The sequence below is a fragment of the Scyliorhinus torazame genome, chromosome 31 (genome assembly GCF_047496885.1).
Source record: "Scyliorhinus torazame isolate Kashiwa2021f chromosome 31, sScyTor2.1, whole genome shotgun sequence".
Classification (NCBI taxonomy): Eukaryota; Metazoa; Chordata; class Chondrichthyes; order Carcharhiniformes; family Scyliorhinidae; genus Scyliorhinus; species Scyliorhinus torazame.
In genome coordinates this window covers 19,789,702-19,801,998 of record NC_092737.1, presented here as the reverse complement: position 1 = coordinate 19,801,998, position 12,297 = coordinate 19,789,702, and the positions used below count along the sequence as shown (strand labels likewise).

The 12,297-nt window shown below is 50.8% G+C and overlaps 1 protein-coding gene across 5 annotated transcripts in view; it reads left to right on the top strand.

Moving 5' to 3' along the window:
- Positions 1-12,297, top strand: part of hdlbpb (high density lipoprotein binding protein b) — a 644,718-nt gene that overhangs the window by 512,858 nt on the left and 119,563 nt on the right. For all 5 annotated transcript variants that reach the window (XM_072493463.1, XM_072493462.1, XM_072493459.1 and 2 more), the window contains 2 exons: positions 767-880; positions 8,771-8,857. In XM_072493463.1, coding sequence (XP_072349564.1) covers positions 767-880; positions 8,771-8,857 — 201 coding nt within the window. The remainder of the gene's footprint in view (positions 1-766; positions 881-8,770; positions 8,858-12,297) is intronic.

The following is a 12,297-nucleotide window of genomic DNA, read 5'->3' as shown; positions in this document are numbered from 1 at the left end:
AGCTATGAGGTCATGTTGCAGCTGTACAAAACTCTGGTGCGGCCGCATTTGGAGTATTGCGTGCAATTCTGGTCGCCGCATTATAGGAAGGATGTGGAAGCCTTGGAAAGGGTGCAGAGGAGATTTACCAGAATGTTGCCTGGTATGGAGGGAAGATCTTATGAGGAAAGGCTGAGGGACTTGAGGCTGTTTTCGTTAGAGAGAAGAAGGTTAAGAGGTGACTTAATTGAGGCATACAAGATGATCAGAGGATTGGATAGGGTGCACAGTGAGAGCCTTTTTCCTCGGATGGTGATGTCTAGCACGATGGGACACAGCTTTAAATTGAGGGGAGATAGATATAAGACAGATGTCAGAGGTAGGTTCTTTACTCAAGAGTAGTAAGGGCGTGGAGTGCCCTGCCTGCAACAGTAGTGGACTCGCCAACACTAAGGGCATTCAAATGGTCATTGGATAGACATATGGACGATAAGGGAATAGTGTAGATGGGCTTTAGAGTGGTTTCACAGGTCGGCGCAACATCGAGGGCCGAAGGGCCTGTCCTGCGCTGTAATGTTCTATGTTCTATGTAAGTGATAGGCTAGAGGGACTGAATCGCCTATAGTTCCTGTGCAACAGGCTAGAGGGGGCTGAATGGCCTACGGTTCCTGTGTTAGCAGGCTAGAGGGGGCAGAATGGCCTCCTTCTATTCCTGTACAACAGATTCAATGGGCCGAATTGGCCGTCTCCGCCATAACAAACCATCCGAAGTTCTTTCTCTCTCCAGGTGATTATCAACTTCCCGGATCCTGCGCAGAAGAGTGACATTGTTCAGCTGCGAGGCCCGAAGAACGAGGTGGAGAAGTGTGGCAAATTCCTCCAGAAAGTCATCGCTGACTTGGTAAGTAGTGCGGCCCTCCAGCCTGAACTGACCCCTGTTGTGTATCGCTGCGGTGCCTGGTGTGACAGTACCCACGTACAAGCTACATGTTTGATTGATGCTCTTGGCCAGGGTTGTACCATTGCGTTTATCCTCCTTTTCCCCTGACCCCGCACACTACCAGACACTGAATGGTAGAACCCTCAAGGGCATTGACAGTCAGAGAGATCTAGGTGCACAGGTCCACAGGTCACTGAAAGGGGCAACACAGGTGGAGAAGGTAGTCAAGAAGGCATACGGCATGCTTGCCTTCATTGGCCGGGGCATTGAGTATAAGAATTGGCAAGTCATGTTGCAGCTGTATAGAACCTTAGTTAGGCCACACTTGGAGTATAGTGTTCAATTCTGGTCGCCACACTACCAGAAGGATGTGGAGGCTTTAGAGAGGGTGCAGAAGAGATTTACCAGAATGTTGCCTGGTATGGAGGGCATTAGCTATGAGGAGTGGTTGAATAAACTCGGTTTGTTCTCACTGGAACGACGGAGGTTGAGGGGCTACCTGATAGAGGTATACAAAATTATGAGGGGCATAGACAGAGTGGATAGTCAGAGGCTTTTCCCCAGGGTAGAGGGGTCAATTACTAGGGGGCATAGGTTTAAGGTGAGAGGGGCAAGGTTTAGAGGAGATGTACGAGGCAAGTTTTTTACACAGAGGGTAGTGGGTGGCTGGAACTCGCTGCCGGAGGAGGTGGTGGAAGCAGGGACGATAGTGACAGTTAAGGGGCATCTTGACAAATACATGAATAGGATGGGAATAGAGGGATACGGACCCAGGAAGTGTAGAAGATTGTAGTTTAGACGGGCAGCATGGTCGGCACGGGCTTGGAGGACCGAAGGGCCTGTTCCTGTGCTGTACTTTTCTTTGTTCTTTGTACCACCCTCTCCCACAACATCCGCGCTCCCCACCAGTTGTAAAGAATCTACCCTAACAACACAGAGTCTACTCCAGCACTTCCCAACTGTCCCCATTTTAACACTTGACCCCAGACTTCCAACAGACTCAAAACGCAATAAGACAGCAGAAGTAACACATTGGATTGGATTGGATTTGCTTATTGTCACGTGTACCAAGGTACAGTCAAAAGTATTTTTCAGCGAGCAGCTCAAACAGATCATTTAGTACATGAAAAGAAAAGAAAATACATAATAGGGCAACACAATGTAACTACATAAACACTGGCATCGGATGAAGCATACAGGGTGTAGTGTTAATGAGGTCAGTCCATAAGAGGGTCGTTTAGGAGACTGGTGACAGTGGGGAAGAAGCTGTTTTTGAGTCTGTTCGTGCGTGTTCTCAGACTTCTGTATCTCCTGCCCGATGGAAGAAGTTGGAAGAGTGAGTAAGCCGGGTGGGAGGGGATCTTTGATTATGCCGCCCGCTTTCCCCAGGCAGCGGGAGGTGTAGATGGAGTCAGTGGATGGGAGGCAGGTTCGTGTGATGGACTGGGCGGTGTTCCCGACTCTCTGAAGTTTCTTGCGGTCCTGGGCCGAGCAGTTGCCATACCAGGCTGTGATGCAGCCCGATGGGATGCTTTCTATGGTGCATCTGTAAAAGTTGGTGAGAGTTAATGTGGACATGTCGAATTTCCTTAGTTTCCTGAGGAAGTATAGGCGCTGTTGTGCTTTCTTGGTGGTAGCGTCGATGTGGGTGGACCAGGACAGATTTTTGGAGATGTGCACCCCTAGGAATTTGAAACTTCTAACCATCTCCACCTCGGCCCCGTTGATGCTGACAGGGGTGTGTACAGTACTTTGCTTCCTGAAGTCAATGAACAGCTCTTTAGTTTTGCTGGCATTGAGGGAGAGATTGTTGTCGCTGCACCACTCCACTAGGTTCTCTATCTCCCTCCTGTATTCTGACGCGTCGTTATTTGAGATCCGACCCATTATGGTCGTATCGTCAGCAAACTTGTAGATGGAGTTGGAACCAAATTTTGCCATGCAGTTGTGTGTGTATAGTAGGGGACTAAGTACACAGCCTTGCGGGGCCCCGGTATGGAGGACTATTGTGGAGGAGGTGTTGTTGTTTATCCTTACTGATTGTGGTCTATGGGTCAGGAAGTCAAGGATGCAGTTGCGGAGGGAGGAGCCAAGTCCAAGGTTTTGGAGCTTTGTTACGAGCTTGGCTGGGATTATGGTGTTGATGACGGAACTGTAGTCAATAAATAGGAGTCTGATGTAGGAGTCCTTGTTGTTGAGCTGCTCTAGGGATGAGTGTAGGGCCAGGGAGCTGGCGTCTGCTGTGGACCGGCTGCGGCGTTATGAGAATAGCAGTGGGTCAGTGCGTTCTGGGAGTATGGAGTTGATGCGTTTCATGACCAATCTCTCGAAGTACTTCATTATGATTGATGCCAGGGCCACTGGACGGTAGTCATTGAGGCATGTGATCCAAAGTTACAGAGCAACATATAATAAATAGATCAAATAAATAGAAAAATCACGAGTTTTTAAAGTGCTTTTGTACAAATGTTATTATATTACATGGAGGAGGGGATCCTGCAATTGCATTTGGGTGTTTTGGTGACCCCAATTGGGGCCGCGACCCCCCAGTTTGGGACCTGCAGCCCAGACTGCAAGCATGAAAACATCTGCGGTAGATTTCCCAGGAATTCTCCGGGTATTATGGAACTCAGCAGCAGAGTAGATATGTTAAATTTGTATAGCACCTTCGTTAGCCCTATTCCAATCCCAGACCTCGGCAGTTGCTAGGATACTGTTCTGGGCCAGGGCTTAGAAACTCCAAAGTGTATCGTGGAGTTCACCTGACCCACAACTTTTACTAGATTGTGGTATGGGGAGCACACGGCCCACTCTACAGGTGTGGGACAGCAGAAATGGAAAAGTATTTTTTAAAGCAAAACAATGTTTATTCTATGAACTCAAGTTAACCTTTTTAAAACATACAGTGAACATCTTAGCTACCATTAATTCAAATACAACCCCCAAAGAATACAACACTAAGTAATTCTTAATAACTTCCCAAACAACATCCAGAAGACAAAAGCAACACATTTTAACAGAAGCACGTCAGGTTTACATTCACTACTGAAAACATTTATAATTCTGAATTCACCAAATGATCAAGAGATAGTCTTTTGATGGCAAAGAGATCAACAGTACACCCGCTCTGTCTGGCTTCAGCTCCAACACTGAAAACTAATCTAAAACACAGCCTGCAGCAAACATGAAATGAAAGTAAAAAGCTGACAGACAGCTCAGCTCCACCCACTCTCTGACATCACTGATAAACACCCATTTCTTAAAGGTACATTTCTTAAACACCTATTTCTTAAAGGTACTCTCACATGACAATGACCGATAACCTTTATGTTGAATCTGTCTAGGTTGAGCACAAGAGCCTTCACTCCAGGTATGATTCATCAGACTTCCTGGGCACTTTAATCAAAACAAGGTTTATTCTAAGAATGTCGTTCACATATATGTAGAAACACAGCAAGATTTTTTATTTTAAAAATATATTTATTAAAGTTTTTTAACACAATTTTTCACACTTAAAAACAATAACCCCCCCCCCCCATAACAAAAAAAAACGAGAAATCGCGCAGAGCAAGATATATACATGGCAAAATTATATATTTACACAGCTGTGTACACTGGCCCTCACCCGTACGTGCCAGTTTCCCCGATCCTTCATGTTTTCTCTTGCTCATCCACCCTCCCAGGCAAGCCCCCATTCCCCCTTCCCCCCAGGACGTCCCCCCCTCCCCCCCCAAGGTTGCTGCTGCTGCTGACCGACCTTCCTCTAACGCTCCGCGAGATAGTCTAGGAACGGTTGCCACCGCCTGTAGAACCCCTGCGCAGACCCTCTCAAGGCGAACTTAATCCTCTCCAACTTTATGAACCCAGCCATATCATTTATCCAGGCCTCCAGGCTGGGGGGGCTTCGCCTCCTTCCACATTAGCAAGATCCTTCGCCGGGCTACTAGGGACGCAAAGGCCAGAATGCCGGCCTCTTTCGCCTCCTGCACTCCCGGTTCGTCCACTACTCCAAATATTGCTAGCCCCCAGCTTGGCTTGACCCGGACTTTCACCACCTGAGATATTGCTCCCGCCACTCCTCTCCAGAAGCCCTCCAGTGCCGGGCATGACCAAAACATATGGACATGGTTCGCCGGACTCCCTGAGCACCTTCCACATCTGTCCTCTACCCCAAAGAACCTACTCAACCTCGCCCCCGTCAAGTGCGCTCTGTGGACCACCTTAAATTGTATCAGGCTGAGCCTGGCACACGAGGAGGAGGAATTAACCCTACCTAGGGCATCAGCCCACAGACCTTCCTCCATCTGCTCCCCCAGCTCCTCCTCCCATTTACCCTTCAACTCTTCTACCAGCGCTTCCCCCTCTTCTTTCATCTCCTGGTGTATTTCCGACACCTTGCCCTCCCCGACCCATACACCCGAGATCACCCTATCTTGAACTTCTTGTGCCGGGAGCAACGGGAATTCCCTCACCTGTCGCCTCACAAACGCCCCCACCTGCATATATCTAAAGGCATTTCCCGGGGGTATCTCAAACTTCTCCTCCAGTGCCCCTAGGCTCACAAACGTCCCGTCAATGAACAGGTCCCCCATTCTTCTAATCCCCGCCCGATGCCAGCTCTGAAACCCCCCATCCATCCTCCCTGGGACAAACCAGTGGTTACCCCTGATCGGGGACCACACCGAAGCTCCCATTGCACCCCTATGCCGTCTCCACTGGCCCCAGATCCTTAGCGTTGCCGCCACCACCGGGCTCGTGGTATACTTTGACGGCGAGAGCGGCAGCGGTGCCGTCACCAACGCCCCCAGGCTCGTTCCTTTACAGGACGCCATCTCCACCCTCTTCCATGCCGCCCCCTCTCCCTCCATCACCCACTTGCGGATCATCGCCACATTTGCTGCCCAGTAGCAGTTCCCTAGGTTTGGCAGCGCCACCCCTCCTCGGTCCGTACTGCGTTCCAGGAACCCTCTCCTTACCCTCGGGGTCCTATTCGCCCACACAAACCCCATAATGCTCCTGCCTACTCTCTTAAAAAAGGCCTTGGTGATCACGATGGGAAGGCACTGAAACACGAATAAAAACCTCGGAAGGACCACCATTTTGACCGACTGCACTCTACCCGCCAGCGAGAGCGGTAACATGTCCCATCTTTTGACGTCCTCCTCCATTTGCTCCACCAACCTCGTCAGATTCAGTTTATGTAGGGCCCCCCAACTCCTGGCTATCTGGATCCCCAGGTACCGAAAGCTCCCCTCCGGTAGATCGTCTATTCCCCTTTCTTGGTCCCCCGCCTGTACTACAAAAAGCTCACTCTTCCCTACATTGAGCTTACAGCCCGGAAACTCCCCAAACTCCCTTAGAGTCTGCATGACCTCCACCATCCCCTCCGTTGGATCCGCCACATACAGCAACAGGTCATCCGCATAAAGCGACATTCGATGCTCCTCTCCCCCTCGGACCACACCCCTCCATTTCTTAGACTCCCTCAATGACATGGCCAAGGGTTTGATCGCCAATGCAAACAGCAGGGGGGACAGGGGGCACCCCTGCCTCGTCCCTCGGTACAGCCGAAAGTATTCCAACCTCCGCCGGTTCATCACTACACCCACCACCGGGGCTCTGTAAAGGAACTTAACCCAACTGATAAACCCTCCCCCGAACCCAAACCTACGCAGCACTTCCCAGAGGTACTCCCACTCTACTCGGTCAAAGGCCTTCTCCGCGTCCATAGCTGCCACTATCTCCGCCTCTCCCTCCTCCGATGGCATCATTATCACGTTTAAGAGCCGCCGCACATTGGTGTTTAATTGCCTGCCCTTTACAAATCCCGTCTGGTCCTCGTGGATCACCCCCAGGACACAGTCCTCGATCCTCGTAGCCAGCAGTTTTGCCAGCAACTTAGCATCCACATTGAGGAGCGAGATCGGCCTGTACGATCCACATTGCAGTGGGTCCTTGTCCCGCTTTAAGATCAAAGAAATTGTCGCCTCCGACATTGTCGGGGGCAGGGTCCCCTCCTCTCTTGCCTCGTTAAAGGTCCTCACTAGTAGCGGGGCCAACAGGTCTACGTACTTCCTGTAGAACTCCACCGGGAACCCGTCCGGTCCCGGGGCCTTCCCCGCCTGCATGCTCCCCAAACCCTTGCTCAGCTTCTCCAACCCAATTGGTGCCCCCAAACCAGCCACCTCTTGCTCCTCCACCCTCGGGAATCTCAGCTGATCTAGGAATCGTCTCATCCCCTCTTCCCCCGCTGGGGGCTGGGATCTGTACAGCTCCTCATAAAAGGCCTTGAATACCTCGTTTATGTTCGTTGCACTCCGAACCGTGGCTCCCCTTCCATCTTTGACTCCCCCTATTTCCCTCGCTGCCATCCTCTTACGGAGCTGGTGTGCCAGCATCCGACTCGCCTTTTCCCCGTACTCGTAGGTCGCCCCCTGCGCCTTCCTCCACTGTGCCTCTGCCTTCCCTGTGGTCAACAGGTCAAACTCCGTCTGGAGCCGTCGTCTTTCCCCAAGTAATCTTTCCTCCGGGGCCTCTGCGTATCTCCTGTCCACTCTTAAAATCTCCCCCACTAACCTCTCCCTTTCCATGCCCTCTGTCTTCTCCCTATGAGCCCTGATGGAGATTAGCTCTCCCCTGATCACTGCCTTCAACGCCTCCCATACCACCCCCACCCGCACCTCCCCGTTGTCGTTGGCCTCCAAGTACCTTTCAATATACCCCCTCACCTTCCCACACACCACCTCATCTGCCAGCAGTCCCACATCCAGCCGCCACAGCGGGCGTTGGTCCCTCTCCTCTCCCAGCTCCAGTTCCACCCAGTGCGGGGCATGATACGAAACGGCTATGGCCGAACACTCCGTTCCCTCCACCCTCGGGATGAGCGCCCTGCCCAGGACAAAGAAATCTATCCGGGAGTAGGCTTTGTGCATGTGGGATTTGTTTATTGTCATGTGTACCGAGGTACAGTGAAAAGTATTTTTCTGCGAGCAGCTCAACAGATCATTAAGTACATGAGAAGAAAAGGGAATAAAAGAAAATACATAATAGGGCAACACAAGGTACACAATGTAACTACATAAGCACTGGCATCGGGTGAAGCATACAAGGTGTAGTGTTAATGAGGTCAGTCCATAAGAGGGTCGTTTAGGAGTCTGGTGACAGCGGGGAAGAAGCTGTTTTTGAGTCTGTTCGTGCGTGTTCTCAGACTTCTGTATCTCCTGCCCGATGGAAGAAGTTGGAAGAGTGAGTAAGCCGGGAGGGAGGGGTCTTTGATTATACTGCCCGCTTTCCCCAGGCAGCGGGAGCGGGAGAGAGTGGAGGTGTGGGCTTAAGTAAGGTGCTCTAGGGAAGCACGGTGGCGCAGTGGTTAGCACTGCTGCCTCACGGCGCCAAGGTCCCATGTTCGATCCCGGCTCTGGGTCACTGTCCGTGTGGAGTTTGCACATTCTCCCCGTGTCTGCGTGGGTTTCGCCCCCACAACCCAAAGATGCGCAGGGTAGGTGGATTGGCCACGCTAAATTGCCCCTTCATTGGAATAAATGAATTGGGTACTCTATATTAGGAAAAAAGTATGGTGCTCTTTCCAAGGGCTGGTGCAGACTCGATGGGCCAAATGGCCTCCTTCTGCGCTGTATATTCTATGATTCCCGTTCCGATGGAAGGTCGCCGACCTTAAGATGTCCACCCCATTGCTCTCTCCCCAGAGTAACTTTTAACTTGCACGCAGAACCCTCCGGCCCACCCAGGAGTGTGTATCGCAAACGGCGTCATCGCCATGCTGCCTGGTGTTTTCATTGTTTTGAGCTGCCTTCTTTTCATTCTGTTCCCCCTGCTCCTTGCACTCCCCAGATCGAGAACAGCTACTCCGTCTCCACCCCCATCTTCAAGCAGTTCCACAAGAACATCATCGGCAGAGGAGGGGCCAACATCAAGAAGGTATGGACCTCGGGGGGGCAGCGGCGCGACTGCCCGCGGTTTGCCTTTTGCGCCGTGGCCGGGTGCTCACTGGGTGGCGCTCTTGCCTCCCCGTCTGAAGGCCGGGAGACCAGGTTTGAGACGGGGAGGCTGTGGCGTAGTGGTATTGTCGCGGGACTTGTAATCCAGATACTCCGTGGACCTGGGTTCGAACCCCACCTCGGCAGATGGTGAAATTTGATTTCAATAAAGACCTGGATTTAAATGTCTAAACGATGGCCATGAAACCATTGCCGATTGTCGTAATAACTCAACTGGTTCGCTCATGTCCTTTTGCGAAGGAAATCTGCCGTCCTTGCCCGGTCTGGCCTACACGCGACGCCAGACCCCACAGCGATGTGGTTGACTCTTAAGTGCCCTCAGGGATGGGCAATAAATGTTGGCCCAGCCAAACGACGCCTGCATCCCATGAACGAATAATCAGGACGGCAGGGTAGCACAGTGGTTAGCACCGTTGCCTCACAGCGTCAGGGTCCCAGGTTCGATTCCCGGCTTGGATCACTGCCTGTGTGGAGTCTGCACGTTCTCCCCGTGTCTGCGTGGGTTTCCTCCGGGTGCTCCGGTTTCCTCCCACAGGTCCCGAAAGACTTGAATGTTAGGGGAATTGGACATTCTGAATTCTCCCTCTGTGTACCCGAACAGGCGCCGGAATGTGGCGACGAGGGGATTTTCACAGTAACTTCACTGCAGTAATAATGTAAGCCTACTTGTGACACTAAAGATTATTAAAAGATTAATTGAATTGAACAGTGAACAGAGAAGGGTTTTTTTAAATTTTAGAGTACTCAATTAATTTTCTCCAATTAAGGGGCAATTTAGCGCGGCCAATCCACCTGACCCTGCCCATCTTTGGGTTGTGGGGGCGAAACCCACGCAGACACGGGGAGAATGTGCAAACTCCACACGGACAGTGACCCAGAGCCGGGATCGAACCTGGGACCTCGGCGCCGTGAGGCAGCAGGGCTAACCACTGCGCCACCGTGCTGCCCCCACAGAGAAGGTTTAGGCGTGGACTCAATGGAGGTTTTCAAGAGGTTGAGAGGTTTTCAGCAGGGTCGGTGGAGAAAACAATCTTCCTTCCAGTGAGTGGGTCAATGCCAGAGATCACAGATTTGAAATTATTTGTCAAAGATCGCGAGGAGAAATGTTATTCACTCAGAGAGTTGGCTGGTGCGTTTGACCTGAAAAGGTGGCGGAACTCGATCCCCTTACTAATTTTGAAAGGGAATCGAACAGGTACTTATTTTAAAAAATATATATATATATAAATTTAGAGTACCCAATTGATTTTTTCCAATTAAGGGGCAATTTAGCGCGGCCAATCCCTGCACATCTTTGGGCTGTGGGGGCAAAACCCACGCAGACACGGGGAGAATGTGCAAACTCCACACGGACAGTGACCCGGGATCGAACCTGGGACCTCAGCGCCGTGAGGCAGCAGTGCTATCCACTGCGCCACCGTGCTGCCCTACGAACAGGTACTTATGAGGAAAAGGAATTTACCCAGAACACTAACTCAACCAGATGTGTGGGGTTAAGCCTGACCGCTTTTTCGGAAAGCCAGCGAAGGCGCAACCGGCTGCGAGACCGCCTCTTGTGCTGTCTGTCCGCCTCTATAATCCGAATATTCCAGATTTGTCATGCCCATTATTCTCACTGCATGGCAGATCCATCAGGCAGCTCCTGATAAAACTGAAAAGCTTCAGTACCTCCTGTCTTCTCTCTGCCTTGCGACCGACTCCCCCCTGCTCTGCCCCTCCAGAGCGAGAATTCCCTGTACCTCAGCAGACATACTGAACAATCGGGAGTGCAACTTGGCCTTTGTTGGGCGGGGGTGGGTTGCAGTATAAGATCGGGAGATTTGCTCCATCTTGTCACGCGAGTGTCCCTTTAAGAAAGGTTTTTGTCTCCTCACGTGGCTTCAGTGATGTCATTTTTGTGGGTGGAGCTGAGCTGTGGCTCGGTGAGTTTCACTTTCGCTTTTGATGTCGACTGCTGTGGACTCAGACAGAGAACAGAAGTTTTTTTTGGCCTGTCTTCATTATCTTCATTTTAAAAGCTGTTTCCGGACAACTTGGTAACTGAAAAGAGATAATTGCTTTCTGGAAGGAATTTAAATCTGCTGTTCAGAAAGTGGAACAAGGGTATCAATAACAACAGCCTTATTCAGGTGAGAATACCGTGTGCTGGCCCACTCCTTTGAAAAGAGGTTTCTGGTTTTACTTGCATTTTGTTATTGAATTGGAACAGTTAAGGGGAATTCATTAAGGGTTATACATAGAGTACTGTAGCTGTGTGGGGTATTTATGTTTGCACCTTAGCTCTGGTCTCCTTATTTAAGGAAGGATATGCTTGTGTTGGAAGCAGCTCAGCCAAAGTTGCCACATGGGATGCCAAGGTTGCCTCACGAGGAAAGCTTGGGCCAATCCTCATTGGACGAAGGAGAGCTGATCTTCACAGAACGTTGAAAATTCTGAGGGGTGGCTCGGCGGGGGGAGACGATGTTTCCAGCGCTGGGGGAATCTGGAACGGGGCGGTAGATTCTTGAGACAAGGGGTCTTCCATTCAAGACCGAGGTGATGAAGAATTTCTTCTCTCAGAGGGTTAGCATTTGGAACTCTTTCCCCCAGAGAGCAGAGGAGGCTGTGGGTCATTGACGATACTCAAGGCCGGGCCAGCCAGACCTTTGATCAACAAGGGAGTCCAGTGCGGGAGGAGCAGCGAACCATGTTCACATGTTTTGGACATGCCTGAAGCTTCGAGGATTCTGGCAGGGATTTGCGGACGTCATGTCCAAAATGCAGAAAACAAGGGTGGCGCCGAGTCCAGAGGTGGCGATTTTCAGGGTGTCGGAAGATCCGGGAATCCAGGAGGAGAAAGAGGCAGACGTTCTGGCCTTTGCTTCCCTGGTAGCCCAGAGACGGATACTGTTAGCCTGGAGGGACTCAAAGCCCCCGAAGTCGGAGACCTGGCTATCGGACATGGCTAGTTTTCTCTGTTTGGAGAAAATCAAGTTCGCCTTGCGAGGGTCAATGTTGGGGTTCGCCCGGAGGTGGCAACCGTTCATCCACTTCTTCGTGGAAAATTAATCGTCAGCAGAGGTGGGGGGGGGTTAGATTAATGTAGAATAGGGGGTTAATTAGGCGGGACCTGTTAGGAAGGGAGTTGGTTTTTGCACTATGTTTATAGTTCCATGTACACTGTTTATATTGTTGCTGTGACAACGCCAAAAAATACCTCAATAAAATTGTTTATTAAAAAAAAAACAAGAGTCCAGGTTTATATGTCAGCTGGCAAGGAAGGAGAGTTAAGGCTCCGATCAGATCTCCCATGATCTTATTAAAGGGCAGAGCAGGTTTGAAGGCCGACATTTTTCTATTTGTTCGTTCGTAGGATGAGGC